This window comes from Dipodomys merriami, unplaced genomic scaffold, assembly GCF_024711535.1.
Source record: "Dipodomys merriami isolate MVZ:Mamm:240054 unplaced genomic scaffold, mDipMer1.0.p SCAF_485, whole genome shotgun sequence".
NCBI classification, from domain to species: Eukaryota; Metazoa; Chordata; class Mammalia; order Rodentia; family Heteromyidae; genus Dipodomys; species Dipodomys merriami.
In genome coordinates this window covers 651,327-675,349 of record NW_027206052.1, presented here as the reverse complement: position 1 = coordinate 675,349, position 24,023 = coordinate 651,327, and the positions used below count along the sequence as shown (strand labels likewise).

At 44.1% G+C, this 24,023-nt stretch overlaps 1 protein-coding gene across 4 annotated transcripts in view; it reads right to left on the bottom strand.

The window, feature by feature from the left end:
* Positions 1-771: 771 nt before the first annotated feature.
* LOC138809117 (transcriptional repressor p66-beta) overlaps positions 772-24,023 on the bottom strand; it is an 89,962-nt gene continuing 66,710 nt past the window's right edge. The window contains exons 3-11 of one of the 4 annotated variants that reach the window (XM_069995537.1): positions 19,619-19,748; positions 18,250-18,381; positions 17,532-17,663; positions 16,495-16,617; positions 15,098-15,413; positions 11,700-11,902; positions 8,920-9,030; positions 8,411-8,528; positions 772-6,254 (exon numbers count right to left, since the gene is read on the bottom strand). In XM_069995537.1, the coding sequence (XP_069851638.1) occupies positions 6,121-6,254; positions 8,411-8,528; positions 8,920-9,030; positions 11,700-11,902; positions 15,098-15,413; positions 16,495-16,617; positions 17,532-17,663; positions 18,250-18,381; positions 19,619-19,748 (1,399 nt within the window). In that variant the 3' untranslated portion in view covers positions 772-6,120. Of the gene's footprint in view, positions 6,255-8,410; positions 8,529-8,919; positions 9,031-11,699; positions 11,903-15,097; positions 15,414-16,446; positions 16,618-17,531; positions 17,664-18,249; positions 18,382-19,618; positions 19,749-24,023 lie in introns of all 4 variants that reach the window. The other 3 variants (XM_069995538.1, XM_069995535.1, XM_069995536.1) reach the window with 3 other exon arrangements.

The following is a 24,023-nucleotide window of genomic DNA, read 5'->3' as shown; positions in this document are numbered from 1 at the left end:
TCGTGGGGCTTGAACTCTGGGGCTTGGGCGCTACTCTACACTCTTCAGCTTAAGGCGAGTGATCTATCACTTGAGCCACAGCACCACTTCCGGTTTTCTGGTGGTTTATTGGAGATGAGTCTCAAGGAATTTGCTGCCTGGGCTGGCTTTGAGCCATGATACTCAGATCTCAGCCCCCTGAGTAGCTAGGATTACAGGCGTGAGCCAAGACGCCTGGCTTGGAGAAAAGTTTTAAACTAGAGACTAGTGATGTGTGATGAATGAACCAAGGTCAGCCGGGGGAACACTTCTCTCTGGGAGAGAATGGGGAACTCAAACTTTTTTTTGTCGGTTGTGGGGCTTGAACTCTGGGCCTGGGCGCTGTCCCTCAGCTCTTCAGCTCAAGGCTAGCGCTCTACCACTTGAGCTACAGCGCCACTTCCGGTTTTCTGGTGGTTTATTGGAGATGGGAGTCACATGGTCTCTCCTGCCTGGGCTGGCTTTGAACCGCGATCCTCAGATCTCAGCCTCCTGAGTAGCTAGATTACAGGCATGAGCCACCAGCGCCGGGCGGGAACTCAATCTTTTACTTCTAATACTTTTGGTCAGTGGCTTCTAGAACATTTGAAGTGGGGAAAACATATAAGTAGGTAAAACAATCATCATAATTGCAGGATATGAATGAGAGGTACCTATGGATTGTATATAAACCATAAACCATTTACCCCTAAAATTCTCCCACCAAACTACTGTTCCCATTCCCATATGACTAAAGCACAAGCCACAGGAAAGTTTAGAAACCATTCCTTTCTTTATTAAACATAGCTTGCAAGTGATAAATATTACAAAGTTTTTTTTTCTTTTAATCCTTTCTCCAAAAATTAGCTTATTATTTGAATCTGTCACTGCCGAAATGCTCAGCAGCATCTGAAACAGATGGGAGTATATTTGCCTTTTTGAAAACCAGTTTCTCTTGGTCTTAAGTTTTTTCACTTTATTTCCCGAACACAATGCAGAAAATTAGAATGAGTTAAAAAAGAAAAAAAGGAAACTTAAAGAGAGTTGTGCAAAAGGGTCTTGTTCCCCTCCCACCCACCCGATTCAGGGAAGGCCATTCCCCATCCCCCCTCCCTGCACCCCACCCACCCCAATCTATCCTTCCACCTTTACCAAGGCCTCACCCATCATCCGTCCTCTCCAGACTTTACCAGCCAAGAACCTGGAGAGTGGGAATAGCCCAGGCTGTGGGGAAATTAAATGGGCCCCTAAAGAAGATAGACTGTGAAACGGCTGCCCATAGGGGGTACAGACCAGATCTGAGGGAAGGAAAGATGTGGGCTACATCTGAACTCTTCTCTTTTGTCACTAAGGTGATAAGGGAAGTTCCAAGTCCTATTTCACCAAAGCAGCTAATAACTAGACCACCAACCTGGGGTGTTCAATCACCCTTGCAGGCTTTATGGCTGGTTGTTAGGTGGGGCTGGGGGCCTGGTCCTTACCCTCAGATGGCAGAGATGTCACTGAGCTGACATCCTAGACACATCATTGTTGCCTCTCCCAGACTGAGGTTAAAGTAGGGGATGGGCAGCTCTCCAAAGGCACCGTCACAGAAGAAACCACTTGAATGCTTTTATTTCCTCCTTGTTTTCAACCAAACACTTCCCTTGCCTTGTTTTTTGTTTTTGGTAGGTAGGAAGCTTAGAACTTTAAATTGGTGGCCAAAATTTCCCCCCACTTCACTGATTTAAAACAAAACAAAACCAATAACAAAACCAACAAAACTGAGACCCAGAAAATGAAAAAAGATCACACAGCAAGTCAGTAGGAGAACCCAGTCTCCAGACTGCCTCCCTTTGTGTGGTGGCTCTCCTTACCCTCCACAACACACAACATCCTCCCTGGTCTTCACAGAAGCCCAGCCTCGCCTAAACGCACACAACCTTGCACTGGGCAGGTGGATGTGGTTCTCTTCAGGTGAAACCTCCTTAGGATCCCATCTACTGTCCCTTCATCATCCACCCTCAAGGGCCCAGGAGATCGGGTTCGTTTCTTTAGGGGGTTGGGTGAATCCCTTGCATAAGAAAGGTTGACACTTAATTTTGTTATACAGGTATATTGTATATATGCTGATGCAATCAGAGGAAAAAAAAACAGTGCAAATACAATTACAATTCATAATAATACTTGGTTTCAATGCCCCCGGGAACTGCCCATTCCTCGGCTACCTCCCAACCCCCAGCACTTCCCCACAGAATCAACCAAATGCTGGGGGGTAAGGAGAGTGGGCAGGTTAGGGTAGGGAGTGGGCTCTGCCAAGGCAGTGCTGGTGACCCGGAGGGACTACTCCAGGGTGGGGAGGCAAGGCACAAATTAGGGGTGGGTGGTGGGGGAGGTGGCATCTCTAAGGAGGACTGGGTTGGAGCAGTGCCAGTCTCAGTTTTCTGGGCCTGGCTGACTCCCCTACCCACCCTCCACAGCCCTGCCTCCCTACCCCCTCCCCTTCCCCAGAAACCCTTTTGCACGGATCATACACAAACGGGCACATTACAAAATGACATAACACAGTTTCACAATATCCATGGCTAGGGCTTTTTTTTTTTTTTTCTCTTTTTCGTTTTTTTTTTTTTCTACACAATGTACAATTCCTTTTAAATGGATCAAGAAATAGCTTATATACACGAATGAGTCCTTGTTATAACATCTCGGCAGCAAATATCATAAGCTAATGAAGATCTTGATGGAAGGGAAGGGAGCCTAGGACCAGGTGGGGGAAGAGGGTATGGAAAGAAGGTTATGCCTTCTGGAGGAATGGGGAGAAAAGGGAATGGTTGAGGAAAAGGAACAAAAGTAAAATATCAAGAAGCATCTTTACAAAGCAGTTCTATAGCTAATTCCTTTTAAAGGGGAAAGGAAAGGGTAACCAAAGCAGAAAACATTTATCTGTGTCTTTAAGAAAAAAAAAATGTCTACCATACATGTATCCAAAAATGTGGGGAAAATACTTATTCCAGAGATGGAGGGAGTCCTGATGCTGTGGTCAAGTGACAAAAGAAAACTGACAAATAAGGACCTCTGTTCCCTAGTTTTACCAAGCCTTATCACTAATCCACCCATTTCATCTTTCCAGGTTTCTATGGAGTTAAGACACCACCGTGAATGACTGCGTTTAGTGCCTCTGGGTCTGGAGGAAGCCAGGCAGAACTCTATTCTCCACTCTATTAATACCCTGAAATTCAGAGCTCCATAAGGACAGCTGTCTGAATCCAGAGTCTCTCCTCCTCTTCTTGGGGCATGAGGATTAGTGTCTACAGGGCCCAAAGCCTGGGGATGACAGTAATGATGGACTTGGAGGGACACAGGCAATCAATGATGAAAAAGTTCAGACTTGAAGAAGACAAAGGGACTGGGAGAGGGAGAGAAGGGGAGGTGGAAGGCTAATACTTTATCATGATTAAGGAGACCTTACCCCCATCACTAATCCCTGGGTAGGGTATGAAAATAGGGAGAAGAGAGAGTAAGAATTCAAACCTCAGCAATTGAGCAAAGGGTCACAGAGCTATATTAGTCAACAAGCAGCTTCTATGTAATTGACCCTGAAGAGATAAAACCAGGGAAGATTCCACCCTCTCCCCTATGGCCGAAGCACCTAGCAGGCAATGGACTATAGGCTTTTCTTCCACACCATTCCCTGTTTCTACACATCTTACTTCCATACCCCACTCAAGGTGGCCTAGCTCCCAGGGAAGGGACTTTGCTCCTGGCAGGGACAGCCCCCAGCCAGACGGTATTGCACATTCTCTGTTCCTTTTAATCTCAACTGACAAAATTGGGCACCTTGTACCTCTGAGCACCTCTGAGCTGGGGGTCAGGGAGACAACAGAAATGGCACTTCATCATGGAGTGGGGAGAGGCTAGACAGACATGCCACAAGGCTAGATGACCTGTAGAAAAAAAATATTTAAAAAAAAAAAAGCTTCCAATTTTGTGGAAGAGAGAAAAGCAAAACCAGTGCTTTCGAAGCACAGAGGGCAAAGAAAAGATGTAAGAATATATCTTTATATATTTATATATATATATAATTTTAAAATAACCCTAGACCCACTTCCATTACCCCCCTCCCTCTCCCACCACTTACCGTCAGCGGTACCACATTCCCCAGAAAAATACTGGAAATGACCTGATGACACTACTTTTTACTAGCATCTAGCTTCCAGATCATTCCACCACGTGGGGAGCCCAGACACTGGCTGCATCTCTGCTCCTTATTAAGTGCTCAATGAATTTGGGAGGAGGAAAGAAAAAAAAGCCAGGAAGGCCCGTAGGGCCAGTATAATCACCCACAGTGCACTGGGGTGTGGGGAATAAAGGCCAAAGTGGGGGAATTGAGCCTGATTTCAGCTCCTTCTCCCACTCCACCCTAAATCTTATGAGGAAGATGTGCAGTTTGTGTGTGTAATTTTAAAAGTGCCTTCTTACTTAAAAAATTAATTTTTAATAATAAAAATGAGGGGACTTCCTCAGGTGACAAAATATTACACAACTCCATATACCTCTGTGTGAAGAGTTTCCCAGTGCATCCGGGCAGCGTCTAGAGCATGTACACCACAAGGAGAGAACCCTGCTTTTCAGGGGCTTCTCTTACCTCAAAAGCAGCCCTGGTCCCCTCCCTCTTACCCAACCAAGTGGACAAATGGGATGCTAATCTCTCTAATCCCCAGATCTGCAACATTGCACAATTCAATTCATTCTCTACATTAGTAGCGCTGAAGAATAAAACAAAATAAAAAAGCAAAATTAAAAAATTCTGGGGGAAGGAGAAGACAACACCTGGATAGCAGAGGTCCACAGCTGCTTTGACATGAGCTGGTTGGCTTTGAGCAACTGGTTCTGCAGTCAGTGCAGCAGGGTCAGGGCAGGACTCCAACCTGGTTAGAGGCCCTCAACCATCTCGGCACTCAGAGGGCAACGGGAGAGACAAATGTGAGAATCTCAAGTGTTGGGGGAGATATCTCATTCTCCTGTTTTCTCCTTTCTTTCTGTCATCTGACTCATGCCCATTCCAACTTGTAGGAATCCAGCCAACTTCAGCTTGGGAACAATTGTTCCTCTCTATTATAGATGGGGCTGGGGGGTGGGGGGAGAGGGAAGATTATGATTTTCAACAAGGGGATGCAAGTGGGGTAGGAAAAATTTTACAGAGAAAACAATTTTGGACTAGTTGGCCTGGAATACTTTCATGCTCCCCCTGGAGACCAATTTTAATCCCCCAGCTCCAGAAGGCCAGGCCCTGCTCTGTCCTCCTTGGCTTACCATTATGTTACATTATGATACCTCCCTGCCCCCTCACATGGATAAACTCCAGAGTATTTTAAAGCTTCACTCTCTAGGCTTTCCCCCCCTCATCCTTAGAGCCTGACTTTAATATTAAACACTGCCTCCCCAACAGTCCAGCCCCCAAACACCCACAACTGGGTATTATTCCTCCTGCTTGATGTCATTCACCCCACAACTCAGGTTAAGTGCATTCAAAACCTCTGCCTCTAACTCTCAATCATGTCCTACTTGGCAGTGGAGGACCCTACTGCAACCTGCAATGCTCCTATCACTGAACTGAATGTCATTTATGTTTACAAAAAAAAAAAAAAAAAATCAGGAAGGAAGGGAAGAAGGAGGGGAGAGATTATGAGGAGAGGGAAGGGACAAAAAGAAAACAGAAAAAAGTTGTGTGTGGGGGGAGATATAACCGTCCACTGAACAAAGGGAGGACACACAATATAATTAAAAATGGTAATAATTATAGCATAAAACAAACTTTAGAAACACATGACAGAGGGCTTAAATTCTCCCCAGGACCTCATTCTGACCTCTATCAGAGGCAAAGATCCACCTCATTGTTAAAGAATTGAAGAGAGAAGATTGAGTGGCAGGATAACAGATCGCAGCAGTATGAAACAAAGGGGAGGTGGTGGGGCAGGGCGTGTATTTTCTTGTTGATTTCTATTTTTTGTCTTCTGTTTTTTCAGTTTTGCTTTCCGTGTATGGTAGGCACCAGTACAGGCACTGCATGCGACGGAAGTTGGGAGCAACAGGAGAGGAAAGGGGTAAAGGGTTCAAGGTTAGGCAGTACAAGTGGAACAGGCGTTATTTCTGTCCACTAATGGACTGCGATATAGACCGGGGAGGGATCATGTCTAAAAGGTATTCCCGCTGTCGGTCTGCCAAACTGGGAGCTTTGTGTCCTCCGATGCCAGTGTTCAAGTATGCAATGTTGACACCTAGACCCAGGAGACAAAAGCGGAGGGCAGGAATTAAGAGAATGATATTGCCGTCTGTAAGGATGGAGATGGATAGGAAATATTAGAAATTGCCCGTACCTAACCAGATTTTGCTAGTTTTTTTTTTTCTCACTATGAAATACCCTCATAAACTTTAAGGAAAAAGGGCTGGGAAGGTGGCTCAGTGGTAGAGCACTTGCCTTGCATGCCTGAGGCCCTGGGTTCGATTCCTTAGCACCACATAAGCAAAAAAGAAAAAAGCCAGAAGTGGCACTGTGGCTCAAGTGGTAGAGCGCTAGCCTTGAGCTGAAGAGCTTAGGGACAGCACCCAGGACCAGGGTTCAGGCCCCACGACCAGACCAAAAAAAAAAAAAAAAAAAAAAAACTTTAAGGAAAGAGTTTCCTGAAATTTTAATATGATCAGGAAGAATGAACACAGTCCTGATGGTATAGAAGAGACTGGCTGAACAGTGCTAAGAGAACAATGATAAAGACAAAAAAATGCCAGGCACCGGTGGCTCACGCCTGTAATCCTAGCTACTCAGAAGGCTGAAATCTGAGGATTGTGGTTCAAAGCCAGCCTGGGCAGGAAAGTCCATGAAGCTTGCCCTGAGCTGAAGAGCCTCTGAGGGACAGTGCTCAGGCCCAGAGTTCAAGCTCCACGACCGACAAAAAAAAAAAAAGGTGCTGGGCACCCATGGCTCATGCTTGTAATCCTAGCTACTCAGGAGGTTGAGATCTGAGGATGGTGGTTCAAAGCCAGCCCTGGCAGGAAAGTCTGTGAGACTCTTATCTCCAATTAACTACAAGAAAACTGGAAGTGATGCTAGGACTCAAGTGGGAAAGCACTGGTCTTGAACTGAAGAACTTAGGAACAGTGACTAGGCCCAGAGTTCAAGCCCCATGACTGACAGAAAAAAAAAAAAAAAGACAAAAAGAATCAGTCTTTAACCTATTTTCCTGCATGGGGAGCACAAAATGTTTCTTTCTCATTTTTATTTTAAATTCTTGTTAAAAATGAACAGAATCAATGAATTTTCTAATTTAGGGGCCACTCATGGTTGGAGAAGCATTGCTGGATTCAAATCAGCAATTGACTTGGCTGTCTTAGCTTAAAGGGATCAATATCCACATGCCCTATGAAGGCATTAGACAGTAAATTTATAATTTAATTGTAGGGACAGTGTCATCATCACTAGGAAGACCTTGTTGCACTGTGGGTGGTATAGTATGATTTAGCTATCATTTGCTGAAAAAGAACAGAGTAAGGAAATAACGCTCTATGGAAAGAACAAAAAAACAAAAGAAAGGAACAATTCACCTGAAGGAGTTGCTAAAGAACTGTGCACTAACTGGGTACTGATGACTCATAATTCCAGCTATTCAGAAGGCTCAGATATGGAGGATCACTGCTCAGAGCTATCTCAAGGCAGGAATCTGGGAGATTCATTCCATCCCCAAAATACCGGCAAAATGCTGAGTTGGAGACATGGCTCAAAAAGCAAGCTGAGCAAGAGCAAAGCCCCGAGTTTAAAAAAAAAAAAAAAAAAAGAACTGCACTCTAGTTGGGTTGGGTGGGATAGTACAAATCTAAAAAAATCCAGCTATGTAGGAGGTGGGTGATTCCAAGTACATGGGTGACAACAGGCCCCAAGCAAAAGTGTCGAGGGCATTGATGGTTTAAGAGGAATATCTGCCAAATAAGCACGATGCTCTCAGTTCAAACCCGAGTGCTGCCAGGCACTGGTGGTTCCCATCTGTAATCCTAGCTACTTGGGAGGCTGAGATCTGAGGATCACAGTTCAAAGCCAGCCTGGGTAGAAAAGCCTATAAGATTCTCATCTCCAATTAAGCACTAAAAAAGCCAGAAGTGGAGCTGGGGCTGAAGTGGTGGAGCACTAGGCTTAAGCACAAAACCTGAAGGACAGCACCTAGGCCTTGAGCAAGCCCTAAGACAGGGCACCAAAAAACAAACAAACAAAAAAAAACCCTCACAAACAAAAATAGTACCACTTGAAACAAGAGAGAGAGAGAGAGAGAGAGAGAGAGAGAGAGAGAGAGAGAGAGAGAGAGAGAGAGAGAGAGAGAGAGAGAGAGAGAATTGTGCACTAACCAGTTGACTGCTGAGAAAATTTTTCAGCAGAAATACCTCTTACCTGGCATACCAAGGAGGCCACCTGGCACAGACAACTGGGGTGCCTGTGCAAAGTTTGAAAGCATGGAGCGGGCAGATGTGGGTATACCACGCTGGAGGCTGCTCTGGGGCTGTGGGGCCTGTAATAATAAACAGACATTTAATACAACTTTACCATGGTAAGAAGTTAAGAAAGATAGATGCTGTTGGCTTGTGCCTATAATCCTGGCTACTCAGGATGCCGAAATCTGAAGATTGCAGTTCAGACCCAGCCCGGGCAGGAAGTCTCTAAGACTCATCCCTAATTATCTACAAGAAAACCAGAAGTGGCACTGTGGCTCAAAGTGGTAAAGCAACTTGAACAAAAGATCAGGGACAGTACCTTCAGTGCAAGCCCCATGACCAAAAAAAAGAGGAAAAGATGCAGGAGTCTAGTAGAGTGGTATGACTTCCCATAGAAGGATAAATTAGAATAAATGGTTGATAAATGCTCAAGAGAAATCAGGATAGGGTCAGGGAAAAGTTCCTCACCTGCCGAAGTGTATGGTGTCTCATGATGGTCTCTTGTTTACTGACACTGGACACAGTTGGAGCCGTAGTAGGAGAGAGCGCTGCCTGCTGCTGTAATCGCTGTTCAATTTCCTGTTAGGAATCATCAGCTCAGGTTGGGCAGACCACCACTTAATTTCAAAACTAGAATATTTATGTATCTTATCTCTAATAATACCAGCTAGTTAGAGAAGTATGAAAAAGGCAAGAGTCTGGTGGGGTAGCTACACTGAGATCTCTGGGTATAAGCAGCCAACATGCTACCCTGAAGAGATTCCCCTTTTTCTACAGAAAAGGCTCTAAGAAGATGGTTGGAGCTGGGTGATAGTGGCTCACGCCTGTAATCCTAGCTACTCAGTAGGCTGAGATCTGGATCCTATGCAGGAAAATCCATAGGACTCATCTCCAATTAACCACCAAAAAAAAAAGCTGGAAATGGAGCTGTGGCTCAAGTGGCAGAACCCTGAGCAAAAAACAAAACAAAACAAAAAAAACCCTAATTTAGGTACAGTGCTTAAGCCCTGAGTTCAAGCTCCAGTACCAGCACCAAAAAAAAAAAAGAGAGATGAAAAAAGATGGTTGAAACCTGGGTGCTGGGGATCATGTCAGTAATCCTTGCTACTCTGAAATCTGAGGATCTCAAGATCTTGGCTCAAAGCTAGCCCAGGTAGACAAAACCAAGACTCTTTCCTTTAGCAAAAAGCCAGAATTGGAGGTATGGCTCTTAAAGTGCCAGCATTGAGTAAAACAGCTAATCAAGAGTTTGAGACCCTGAATTCAAGCCTCAGAAGCAGAGTTGCACACACACCCACAAGCTATTTGGATAAAGCTGGATGGTAATGATGAACTAATGTAATTAAGCCTGATGAATTATTGGTGATTTTACTGTTGACTCCTATCTACTTTCCAGAAAGTCCATGATCATACCCAAAGGATTCTCACAGTTGGTGGAGGAAAAATGGGATAGAGAAAAAGACTGGAGGCTAGGTGTAGTGATGTACACCTGAATTCCAGCTATATATGAGGCAGAGAAAGGAAGATTGCTAGATCAAGGCAAAGTAAGCAAGACCCTATCTCAAAAACAAAATGAACAAACAAAAGGCTGAGGATATAGCTCAAGTGGTAGAGCACTTGCCTGGTATTCGCAAGGACACTAAATTCAATTCCTAGTTCTACAAAAGAGGATCTGAAGTTCCTAATGTTTATTTTCCTATTTGTCATCCTTGTCAAGAGTGACTTTCAGATAATCTTTTTCTTGCAAAGAGATTTCTAGTACAAATATAAATACCTCTCATCCAAATCCATTTGTTTATCCAAACACCAGTGGCTTATATCTATACTTCGAGCTACTCAGGTGGGAGAGCTGAGGATTGAGGTTCAAAGCCAGCCTATGAAGACAATTCTAGGAGACTCATCTCCAATTAACTAGCAAAAATCTTGAAGTGTACATGTAGCTGTGAGCAAAAAAGCTAAGTGAGCCCTCAGGGGCAGGAGTTCAAGCCCAGACCCATCCTCCCCCCCAAAAAATTCCATTTGAGGACATAAAATTGACAGAGGAATTTTTTTTATTTTTGGCAGTCGATTGGCTAGCTTGTAGTTTTACCACTTGTTTTTTTGCCAGTCCTGGGGACTGAACTTAGGGCCTTGGGCACTGTCCCTGAGCTTCTTTCTTTTGCTCAAGGCTAGCACTCTGCCACTTGAGCCACAGTGCCTCTTCTGGCCTTTTCTGTTTATGTGATACTGAAGAATTAAACCCAGGGCTTCATGAATGTTAGGTAAGCACTCTGTCACTAAGCCCATAGTTTTACCACTGGTGACATGCCTCTAAGCCCTGTTTCTTGTTGGCTGTTTTGGAGATGGAGTCTAGCAAACTTTTCTGCCTGGGCTGGCACTGAACTATATCCTCTAGATTGCTTTTATTTTTATTTATTTATTTTTTTTGTTGGTCCTGGGGCTTGAAGTCTGGGCCTCTATAGAGTTTCAGAGTTGGGCACCAGTGGCTCATGCCTGTAATCCTAGCTCAACCTCAGGAGGTTGAGATCTGAGGATCCCAGTTCAAAGCCAGCCAGGGCACAAAAGTCTGTGAGACTCCTATCTCCAATAAACCACCAGAAAACTGGAAGAGGTGCTGTGGCTCAGTGGTAAAGTGTTTGCCTTGAGCCTAGGCCCAGGGTTCAAATTCCACAACTGACAAAAAAAAAAAAAAAGTGTCACAGACTTTCCTGCTTGGGCTGGCTTTGAACTGTGATCCTCAGATCTCAGCCTCCTGAGTAGCTAGGAGTACAGGCATGAGCCATCACTGCCCAGCTTCTCTAGTTTTTTTTGTTTTTGTTTTTGCTCTGTTGTTGTGGGGCTTGAACTCTGGGCCTTGGCGCTGTCCCTGAGCTCTTCAGCTCAAGGCAAGTGCTCTATCACTTGAGCTATAGCACCACTTCTGGCTTTCTAGTAGTTTATTGGAAGTAAGAGTCTCATGGACTTCCCTGCCTCAGCTGGCTTTGAACCATGATCCTCAGATCTCAGCCTAAGTAGCTAGGATTACAGGTGTGAGCCACCGGTGTCCACCTTCCTCTAGATCTATTTATGTGGTACTGAGGAATAGAACCTAATCAGAACTTAATCAGAAAGTCAAATGAAAATGGAAAAGACAGGACGATGAGGGAAAAAACGGTCTTTGGGAATCGTAAGAAGCATTCTAAACTGGAAGCAACAACCTTTTGGAGAAACCAAGCCTATAGAGGCTGTTGAGAAGTCAAAATTCTTACCTGTTCCTGCTGTAGGGCTTTAACAAAAGCATTTTTCAGCCGGTTGGTGTGTTCAGCTTTTAGAGCTTTCTTCTGGTTGGATGTCATACACTGCTCACACAGAATCTTACCATTCTTTTCTTGCTTCCAGTGAGGGGTGAAATCTGTGCGGCACTGGGCACATACAAAGGGTTCAACCCGCAGAAGCGAGGCACAGCTTTTGCCTAAATGCCAATAAAAATAGTAATCATTTGTTTCACATTTCCTACTCTCTTCACCAAGTAAATTTATTCTGCTTAATTAAGACACTCTATGATAAGATAAAGTAATACAATTTATAAAATACTTTTATTAGGGAATTCAGATAGTAGTAGAAAAGTTTTTTTTTTCCTTGTCTAGGCTGACTGTGAACTGTGATCTTCAGATCTCATTCTCCTGAGTAGCTAGGGTTATAGGTGTGAGCCATTGGAACCTAGCTTAAAGCTAAGCTTGCCTTGAGCTCCTAATCCTCCTGCCTCAGCTTCTGAAGTAGCTGTAATGACAAGCATGTACAACCTGTACAACCGTGTCCAGTGTGAAACAAAGATCTTTTACTGATTACCTTGGGACAAGAATCTATGGCTTCAGATTTCCTACTGTATTATATTATTAAGAAGAAAATATTGCCGGGTGCCAGTGGCTCATACCTGTAATCCTAGCTACTCAGGAGGCTGAGATCTGAGGATTGTGGTTCAAAGCCAGCCTGGGCAGGAAAGTCCATGAAACTTTTTTTTTTTTTTTGGGTTGGTCGTGGGGCCTGAACTCTGGGCCTGGGTGTTGTCCTTCGGCTCTTCAGCTCAAGGCTAACACTCTACCTACCACTTGAGTCACAGCACCACTTCCGGCTTTTTCTGTTTATGTGGTGCTGAGGAATTGAACTCAGGGACTTTTACCACTGAGCTACCTTCCTAGCCCCTCTATGAATCTCTTATCTCCAATAAACCACCATAAAACTGGAAGTGGCACTGTGGCTCAAGTGGTAGAGCGCTCGCCTTGAGCTGAGGGACAGTGGCACTGTGGCTCAAGTGGTAGAGCGCTCGCCTTGAGCTGAGGGACAGTACCTAGGCCCCATGACTGACAAAAAAAAAAAGGAAGAAGAAAGAAGAAAGAAGAAAGGAGGAGAAGGAGGAGGAGGAGGAGGAGAAGAACAACAACAAGAACAAGAACAAGAAAAAGAACAAGAACAAGAAGGAATTGTCAATTCAGAATCAAACCAGTAATTGTTTGTCAGTCATGGGACTTGAACTCTGGGCTGGGTGCTGTCCCTCTGCTCTTCAGTGCCACTTCCAGCCTTTTCTGCTTTGTGGTGCTGAGGAATTGAACTCAGTGCTTCATGCATTGTAAGGCAAGCACTGAGCCACCTTCCCAGACCCCAAACCAATAATTGTGGTTCTTAGAATCTCCTTACTTCACACTGCACTTATTTCTGTTAAATACAATTAACAATTTAGTTATCAGTGTCTGAATTGTCATTTTATGATTTTTTTTTTTTGTGTGTGTGTCAGTTGTGGGGCTTGAGCTCTGGGCCTGGGTGCTGTCCCTCAGCTCTTCAGCTCAAGGCTAGCACTCTACCACATGAGCCACAGCACCACTTCTGGTTTTCTAGTGGTCTTCCCCCCCCCCCCCGCCCCTTTCTAATCATGGAGTTTGAACTCAGGACCTGGATTTTGTCCTTAAATTCTTTTGCTTAAGGCTGGCACTCTACTACTTTGAGTCATAGCACCACTTCCCGTTTTCTAGTAGTTAATTGTAGTTAAGAGTCGTCTCCTAGACTTTCCTAACCAGGCTAGCTTTGAACCACAATCCTCAAATCTCAGCCTCCTGAGTAGCTAGGATTACAGGTATGGGCCACTAGTCCCAGGCCATCTTTCTTTTTCATTATTAAGTATTTATTTTTGGCCAGTCATGGGGCTTGAACTCTGGGCCTAGGAACTGTCCCTGTACTCTTCAGCTCAAGGCTAGTGGCTCTACCACTAAAGCCACAGTGCCAGTTCCGGTTTTCTAATGGTTTATTGGAGATATGAGTCTCACCAACTTTTTGTGCCGGGGCTGGTTTTGAACCATGATCCTCAGATCTCAGCCTCCTAAGTAGCTTGGATTACAGGTGTGAGCCACCGGTGCTTGGCTCATCTTTTTTTTGCCAGTTCTGGGACTTGAACTCAGTGCCTGGGCACTGTCCCTCAGCTCTTCAGCTCAATGTGAGCACTCTACCACTTGAGCTACAGAGCCAATTCTGGCTTTTTCTGTTTATGTGGTGCTGAGGAATCAAACCGAAGGCCTCATGAATGCAAGGCAAGCATCCTACCACCGAGCCATCTTCCCAGTCCCTTATCTTTCTTTTTTAATATGGTGTTGTAGATAGAATCCAGGGTGGTATGCATACTGAGCAAGTGTTTTTTTCTTTTTCTTTTGTGTGTGTGTGTCACTCCTAGGGCTCAAACTCAAGATCTGGGTGCTATCCCTGAGCTTTTTGCTCAAGGTTAGCACTCTACCAACCTGAGCCACAGATCCACTTCTAGCACTTAACTGGACATAAGAGTCTTGTGAACTTTCTTGTCTAGGCTGACTGTGAACTGTGATCTTCAGATCTCATACTCCTGAGTAGCTAGGGTTATAGGTGTGAGCCACTGGAACCTAGCTTAAAGCAAGTGTTCTTAACACATTTAAAAGAATATATTGAGAAAATGTACAACACACACACACACACACACACACACACACACACACACACACACACACACACACACACACACACACACACACACACACACACACTTCTATTTTTGTTTCTTTTTTTCTAGTTGTGGGACCTGAAAGCAAGTGTTCTTAACACATTTAAAAGAATATATTGAAAAAATGTACAACACACACACACACACACACACACACACACACACACACACACACACACACACACACACACACACACACACACACACACACACACACACACACACACACACACACACACACACACACACACACACACACTTCTATTTTTGTTTCTTTTTTTCCAGTTGTGGGACCTGAACTCTGGGCCTGGGCGCTGTCCCTCAGTTCTTCAGCTGAAGGCTAGCGTTCTACCACTTGAGCCACAGCGCCACTTCCAGATTTTTCTTTTTGCTTATGTGGTGCTGAGGAATCGAACCCAGGGCCTCAGGCATGCAAGGCAAGCGCTCTACCACTGAGCCACCTTCCCAGCCCCACACAGAACTATTTCTATAGGATGTTGCCAAACGACTTGTATACAAGTGAAGAAAGGTAGGTAGGTTATTAGCAATAATAAGGAGCTATCATTTATCATCTCAAAGTATCCTGTGATACTCTGCACAGACCAACGAGACTTGGCAACTTCTTGCTCAAGAAGAATAAAGTCTTACCTTGGCTATCAATGACACTCTGTACGACTTCTTCCAAGCCTACCATATAGATGAACTCACTATTGGCTGCACTAGGCAGGAAGTGAAGCAAGGGAGCAGGAGGTTTTGGAGGTGGAATCTCCAGGAGTGTCTTTTCTAGCTGTTTCCGAAGAGCCAATTTGGCTGCAGCCTGTGAGTTGGCAGCATCAGTCATAGCACTAGGGCTAGGAAGTGGTGAGGACACTCTGTTCACAGTCCCTGGCTGGATATGGGAGGCAAGGTTCATATAGATGGCAGAGGATGTTGTACGCTGACAAGGAACAGAAGAACTTGACTGCTGAAAGAGATGGGAAATAGTTATCAGTGATGGCTGATATGTGGATGAGGATCAATTCTTGCTTTTTTTGGCAGAGGATACTATCTGATCCTTCTGGGGACTACTTAAGTTTCTTTCTTTCTTTTTTAATCGGTTGCAGGGCTTGAACTCTGGGCCTGAGCACTGTCCCTCAGCTCTTCAGCTCAAAACTAGTGCTCTACCACTTGAGCTACAGTGCCACTTCCGGTTTTGTGGTGGTTTATTGGAATAAGAGTTTCACAGACTTTCCTGCGGGGGCTGGCTTTGAGCTGCAATCCTCAGATCTCAGCCTCCTGAGTAGTTTAGGATTACAGGTGTGAGCCAGCGATGCCTGGCTATACTTTAGTATTTATTTATTTATTTATTTATTATTTGGTCAGTCATGGGGCTTGAACTCTGGGCTTGGGCACTGTCCCTGCACTCTTCAGTTCAAGGCGAGCACTCTGCCGCTTGAGCCACAGCACCACTTCTGGTTTTCTAGTTTTTTGTTTTTTTTTTTAATTGAATATAAGAGTCTCACGGACTTTCCTGCCCAGGCTGGCTTTGAACCTCGATCCTCAGATCTCAGCCTCCTGAGTAGCTAGGATTACAGGCGTGAGCCACCGGCGCCCGACTACTTTAATTTCTTTATAGTAAGAATCCAACTTATTAATCGAAAGGGAACTAAGAAAAAAGAATGACAACATCCATGAGCTAGACCTGCTAAGAGGGGAAAAAAAAAGATTGGGGATATTTTCTGTCATATATTTTTATGCTTATTACTGATATGCCTCTCTTTCATTTCTGGCAGATTTTAGCTTACTGCCGCTCTGCTGTATAGCCTACCTCTCTTCTTCACCACCATTTTCATATAATTCCTCAAACCTTTGGGAATGCTCTTTATTCAAAATTCCATCCAAATCACCCCCATTGTCCTAAGTTTCTGTATATACAAAGACTTAAGACCTTTTAGCCTTTTTTCAATAAGAAAAGCAAAGAAAGGATTTCTCTGCTCCACATTATGGGTCTCTCTTACTGGTTGATAACTGATGGCGGGATTCATGTTGGGTGTTGTGGTGCGTACAATGCCAGGCTTGGGTGGGCCTCGCTGGCCCTGTAGTTGGGCTGGATTTGGTGCAATAACACGTTGGGACATCAACATGTGTGGGAGGGTTGTATTGGTCGCTGAACGGATGACACTGTGACCCTGAAGGGGAAGATAAAGAAAAGAATGTTACAGGTGGTATAATGCCCAGTAAAATGTAAAAGACAAAAATACTGTTAGTAATATACAGTTGAACAGATGCATAAGAACAGTCAAACTTGTCTGATGGTCTATGGGTAAGCCTACCATAACTGTAAGTGCTGATTAGTGACTAGGGAGTCCTGGCCTTTTGGTATAAACTAATCTTACACAGTTAAGATAGAAAATTAAGCTGGTAGCTCATACCTGTAATCCTAGCTACTTAGGAGGCTGAGATCTGAGGATCACAGTTCAAAGCCCAGCCCGGGCAGGAAAGTCCATGAGACTCCTTTTTTTTTTGGCCAGTCGTGGAGCTTGAACTCTAGGCTTGGGCACTGTCCCTGCACGCTTCAGCTCAAGGCGAGCACTCTACTGCTTGAGCCACAGCACCACTTCTAGTGGTTTATTGGAGTTAATAGTCTCAGGGACTTTCCTGCCCAGGCTGGCTTTGAACCTCAATCCTCCTGAGTAGCTAGGATTACAGGTGTGAGCCACTGGCGCCTGGCTCCATGAGACTCTTATCTCCAATAAACCACCAAAAAACCAAAAGTGGCTCTGTAGCTCAAGAGGTAGACTGATAGTCTTGAGCTGAAAAGCTCACGGACAGCACCTAGGCCTAAAGTTCAAGTCCCACAACTGGGAAAAAAAAAAAAAAGAGAAAATTATCTAATCCTTCTCTAGAGAAGCTAGAGACCTGTTGTAGAGAAGGAAAACTATAAAGATAATTATTTGTTGCAGACTAACTCACGCTATTTCATCAAGTACCAAGAGAACTATTTGGAGTAACAGGACTATTTGGAGTAATAGCAACAACTTCTATAATCTCCACAGAAGTCCCTAGAGACATGATAGCTATGATCCCATTATGAATCACATACCTGTAATGTTCTCAAATTTTGAGCTTCAACCCCTTGGGCCCCAGGCCGGGAGGGAAGTTTGGATAAACCTTGCTGTCCCACATGGGCAGGAGATGGTTGTACAATAGACGCTGCATTCTGTACAACTGGAGTCTGGAAGACAGAAAAGGAGAAAAAGGCAATAAATTATAGGTAGACTCTGTACATTTCTAGAACTTGAATTTTCTTGTTAGCATGAAGCTCTTGTTGTTGACCAGTAGGAAAAAAATGTAATTAAGTTTTTCTTAATAATGCCCAAAGTAAAAAAAAAAAAAAAAGTTGGGCATGATGGTGTACGTCTGGGAATGCTCTTTATTGAAACTCCAACCATATCACCCTCATTGTCCTAGTTATTGTATGTACAAAGATTTAAAATCTATGGCAATCCCATATATTAGGGAGTGGAAGCTGAAGTCCAACTTTGAGGACTGGTTAAAGGTAGCTGAAAAGTTCTTTCTCAAAAACAAAATAAAAACAAAAAGGGCTGAGGGTATAGCGCAAGAGATACTGGGCTTGCTTAGATAACACATACAAATCCCTGGAATCAATCTCCCAATAGCACAATGGGGAAAACAAATCCACTACTCCTAATGATTAAAACCTATGAACCAGAGACAAATGAACCACAGAGCTGACTCTATCACGCTGAAACCAATTCTTCTTTTATTTTCTCTTGTCCTTTATGTTCCAGGCACATTACCTTTTGGACCACATTCTCTTTCTGTAGTTGACTCTGTCTCAGTTTCTTTAAAAGCACCAATCGAGCTTCTTCCAGTCGCAGTTCGTCCCTCAGCTGCTTGATGAGCTGTTGCCTTTCCTCAATGCCTTTCCCCTAAGGAAACATGGAGATTATCAGCTATAGCATCAGTTACCCAGAATCCCTGCATGCAAGAGATAATGTATTTCTTTCTTTCTTTCGTTTTTGCCAGTCCTGGGGCTTGAACTCAGGGCCTGAGCTTCTTTTGCTGAGCTCAAGGCTAGCGCTGTACCACTTGAGCCACAGCACCAATAAGCCATATTCCAAGCTGAGATGATGTGTTTCTTAGGTCTGAAAAACCTTCATCTTCTAAAAGAAGTGATGATGAAACTGTCATCTTTGTATCCCTAGGATGCCACACAGTCCCTAGCATTCAGTAGGTACTCAAAAAAAGTGCTTATAGAAGCAGAAACCACATATAACCAATAATGGGTTAGACTCCTGGCAAAATAGAAGAATTTTAAAATGTGTTAAGTTTTTTAAAGCCACATTTTCTTTCTTTTTTTTTTTTTTGCCAGTCCTGGGGCTCAAACTCAGAGCTGAGTGCTGTCCCTTAGCTTCTTTTGCTCAAGAATAACACTCTACCACTTGAGCCACAGTGCCACTTTCCGTTTTATCTATTTATGTGGTACTGAGAAATTGAACCCAGGGCTTCATGCATGCTAGGCAAGCACTCTGCCACTAAGCCACATTCTTAGCCCAAAGCCACATTTTCTGTTTATATACAATATATACAAATGGAATTGTGAAGTTTTATGTTTTCCCAAAAAAACTGAATATAACTGCTTATATACATGCTTTTTACTCCTTCCCTCCATACCTTCCCATCCCTTTTTGTAATACTGGGGATTTGAACTCAAGGCCTTGTGCTTGCTAGACTGGCTCACTCTACCACATGAGCTATACCTCCAGCTTTATACATATTTCCTCAAACTATCTTCTTTGCATCTAGTAATTCCTTTTTTGTTGTTGTTGGTCGTGGGGCCTGAGCTCTGGGCCTGGGCGCTGTCCCTGAGCTCTTCGGCTCAAGGCTAGCATCTACCATTTGAGCCACAGAGCCACTTCCAGCTTTTTCTGCTTATGTGGTGCTGAGGAATCAAACCCAGGGCCTCATGCATGCAAGGCAAGTACTCTACCACTGACACACCTTCCCAGCCCCTACTTGTTCCTTTTAAAACGTCTTCCCCTTGAAGTTCAGAATCACCAAAAAATTTTCACCAATAGCTGAGTAAAGAACAAAACAAAAAACAGAACTAGGACTCTTACAGAATAAAAGAGAACTGAGATATGAAAGAAAAAAAAATCTTTTTACCTTAAACATCTCTAGGTTGGCTGCTTTGAGTCTTTCTTCCATTCGGGAGCTGGAACGGGGACTGGAAGCCTCATTGTCAGACAAAACAATGATGTCTGGAGAAGGAGTTAGCCTTCCTCGGTCTGGCTCACTAGATAAGAAAATGAAAAATTATAGTATTTCCAATGGTGAGAGTTGATTAAAAAGTTAAATTTCTCTTCTACACTGAAGAAATAAATCCAAGGAAACTTAAGAGGTCCTAATTCACTCGGAAAAGACAGTAAACACATAGGATAAAGAAAACCAGAACTAAGAGAAATAAAAATCTCAGCAAAATATTTTCCTTATCTCAAAACAAAGATACAAAGTAATAACTAGCTTCAAGCATGAGAGATGAAGCCAAGTGCCGGTGGCTCACGCCTGTAATCCTAGCTACTCAGGAGGCTGATACCTGAGGATCACAGTTCAAAGCCAGCCCAAGTAGGAAAGTCCATGAGACTCTTATCTCTAACAAACCACCAGAAAACCAGAAGTGGCCCTATGGTTCAAGTGGTAGAGCACTAACCTTGAGGTGAAGAGTTGAGGGACAGAGTTCAGGCCCAGAGTTCAAGGCCTATGACCACCACCACCACCCCCACCCCCACCCCCCCCCCCCCACCACCACCACCACCAACAACAACAACAAAAGAATGAGAGATGAAAGCCAGGAGCTGGTGGCTCATACCTATAATCCTAGCTACTCAGGAAGCTAAGATCTGAGGATCATGGTTCAAAGCCAGCTCAGGCAGGAAAGTCTGTGAGACTCTTAGCTCCAATTAACGGCCAGAAAACCAGAAGTTGGTGCTGTGACTCAAAGGGCTCAGGGACAGTGCCTAGGCCCAGAGTTCAAGCTCTACAACCAACCAAAAAATAGGGGGGAGGGGAGGGAGTGAGGGAAAGAGAGAGAGAGAGAGTGTGTGTGAGCGTGTGCCAAGGCACTGGCGGCTCATGCCTGTGATCCTAGAAGCTGAAGTCTGGGGACCTGTGGTTCGAAGCTAGCCAGGGCAGGAAAGCCTATGATAGTCTCATCTCCAATTAAGCACCAAAAAAGCTTGAAGTGGAACTGTGGCTCAAGGGTGCTAGCCTTGAGTTGAAGAGCTGAGGGACAGCGCCTAGGCCCAGGGTTCAAGCCCCATGACCGACAAAAAAAAAAAAAAAAAAAAAAAAAGATTTAATTCTAAATGTTTCTTGTTACTCCATTAGGCTGTTGGAAGCTTGGAAAAGAAGTGATTAACTCCACTGGTAAAGACAATAGAACCTAGCATCCACTGAGTATAAATGATAGTTGTAAAGGAGGAAGCTCATTTTAACTAAAATCATATATATGGTCCTGGCTGAGGATTAACAAGAAAAGGAGGTTAAGTCACAACTCCACTGATGGTCCATTCTTGCAAGAGCAGGTACTGAAAAGAAGGCAGAAGAAATACTGACAGCTGCTTGAAGAAATGGAAAATGTCAACTGTGTATCTTTGCCCCAGGACACACACACACACACATACACCCCCACCACACACCCCCACACGGGGACCCCCTCCACACAGGCCTTTTGGAGAGGGACTGAACTTCTAGAACTAAAAAGTCACACTGACTTGCCAGTTTTATCTAGTACATTCTCTCAGTAAAATTGTCCAGAAAGAATACTTTGACATCTAATCTCTCACACTAGATCTTTTTGTTTCCAATCCTATTTATTAGACAATCTTTGTTTTGGTATTTCTGGGACTAGCCTTGTTTCTGTTAAAGTAATGAATAATGGCACTCACTGTTTGAGACCTAGATAATAAGAATCCTGCAAACTAAAATTGCTTTAGATTCCCAAGTCTAAATCTACCTCTCCTCTGATTTCAAAGATACCATTCCAGACTCTACTGCTGTTTTTTGATTTTTGTTTTTTTCAGCATTAGGGCTTAAACTTAGGGCTTCATGCTTGCTAGAGTCCCAACTCCAGCTCTACACTACTTTTGAGATAGAAAAACTGAGAGTATATATGTTTAAAACAATGTGTTCTTAGATCATAATTAAATGTGTAACTTGGGGCTGGGAAGGTGGCTCAGTGGTAGGCTTCCATGTATGAGGCTCTGGGTGTGATTCCTCAGCATCACATAAAAACAGAAAAAGCCGGAAGTGACGCTGTGGCTCAAGTGGTAGAGCACTAGCCTTGAGCTGAAGAGCTGAGGGACAATGCTACTTAGGCTAAGAATTCAAGCCTGACAACCCAACCAAAAAAGAAAAAAAGTATAATTTAACGCTCCTGGATCATTCATTAATCATGAGCGCTTATCCATCATTTCTCACAATTTCTTGTTTCAGATGCTTTTGAGACATGGAAGCTTTTCTGAAATTTAATTAAATTTAATTTTTTGGTGCTGGGGATCAAACCTAGGATCTCACACATGGCAGCAGGTAAGTGCTCTACCACTGAGTTACATACAACCCCAACCTAAAGAAACTTTTTTTTTGGTGCCAGTCTTGGGTCTTGAATACTGACTATAAGCTTTTTTTTTGGTCCGGTCGTGGGGCCTGAACTCTGGGCCTGGGCGCTGCCCCTCAGCTCTTCAGCTCAAGGCTACCACTCTACCACTTGAGCCACAGCGCCACTTTCGGCTTTTTGCTTATGTGGTGCTGAGGAATCAAACCCAGAGCCTCAGGCATGCAAGGCAAGCGCTCTACCACTGAGCTACCTTCCCAGCCCCTGTAAGCTTTTTTATTTTTTTTTATTTTTTGGGGGTTCCGGTCGTGGGGCCTGAACTCTGGGCCTGGGCGCTGTCCCTCAGCTCTTTAGCTCAAGGCTAGCACGCTACCACTTGAGCCATAGCACCACTTCCGGCTTTTTTCCCCCTGCTTACATGGTGCTGAGGAATCGAACCCAGGACCTCATGCATACAAGGCAAGCGCTCTTACCACTGAGCCATCTTCTCAGCACCCCCCCACCCCCCCGGAAGCTTTTTAAATCAAAGCTACCAGTCTACTACTTGAACCACAGTTTCAGTCTAGCTTTTGTTGGTTCTTAATCGGAGATAAGATCTTGGAGCCTGGTGCTGGTAGCTCATGCCTATAATCCTAGCTACTCAGGAGGCTGAGATCTGAGGATCTCGCTTCAAAGCCAGCCTGGGCAGGAAAATCTGTGAGACTCTTATCTCAACTACCAGAAAACTGGAAGTGGTGCTATGGCTCAAATGGTAGAGTGCTTGCCTTGAGATGAAGCTCTCAGGGACAGTGCCCAGGCACAGAGTTCAAGCCCCACAACTGACAAAGAAAAAAGGAAAAGAAAAAGAAAAAAGAAATGCATGTTTAAGTAGAGTGCAGCCCAAGTACTTAAAAGTACCAGCTAAGTAAATAAGCTGAGCCAAGTGATTCTGAGTTCAAACCCCAATACTGGCAAGAGGGCAGGGTAAGGGAAAGGAAAAAGTAGGAAAAAAATGAGAGACAAAGTGTCAGAGACAGAGAGACAGACACATATGAAGCTGAGATCCAGTGGGTATGCTGGAGGCTGAGATCTAGAGAACTATAGTTCAAAGCCAGTCTGGGCAGGAAAGTCCATGAGACTCTTATCTCCAATTAACCAACGAAAACTGGAAGTGGTGCTGTGGCTCAAGTGGTAGAGCACTCGCTTTGAGCTGAAGAGCGCAAGGACAGCGCCCAGGCCTAGAGTTCAAGCCCCACAACCGACAAAAGAAAAACAAAACAAAACAAAAAACACACAAAAAAAGAATCTTGCAGACTTTCCTGCCTGAGTTGGATTCAAACCAAAATCCTTGGATCTCAGCCTCTTGAGTAGCTAGGATTATAGCACCTGGCTCCAAAGAAATAAGGCATTATTCATGATGAAATATAGCTTCTGGGGCTGGAAAGATGGCTCAGTGGTAGAGTGCTTGCTTGCCTTGCATGCCTGAGGCCCTGGGTTCGATTCCTCAGCACCACATAAGCAAAAAGAAAAAAGCCGGAGGTGGCGCTGTGGCTCAAGTAGTAGAGCGCTAGCCTTGAGCTGAAGAGCTGAGGGACAGCGCCCAGGCCGAGTTCAGGTCCCACTACCAGACCCAAAAAAAAAAAAAAAGAAATATAGCTTCTTACCAAGGTAAATCTGAATTACTAAAATCAACTAAGTTTAGTTTAGTTGAAATAGAATAGGGAGAGAAAGTGAAGAGAGTAATTGTTGTAAACTACAGTTTGTACAGGTTTCTTTATAGTCACTGAACACAGCAAGACTAGAATGTGGTGTTAACGGAAAAAGAAGTCACTAGAGGGAGAAAGAACCTTTCATACTTTAATCCAAATTCCTGGAATAATGGTCCAGTCTAACTGCCTAAATTTACTCTCTCTCTCAATCGGTCGTGGGGTTTGAATATCTAGGCTTGGGCGCTATCCCTCAGCTCTTCAGCTCAAGGTG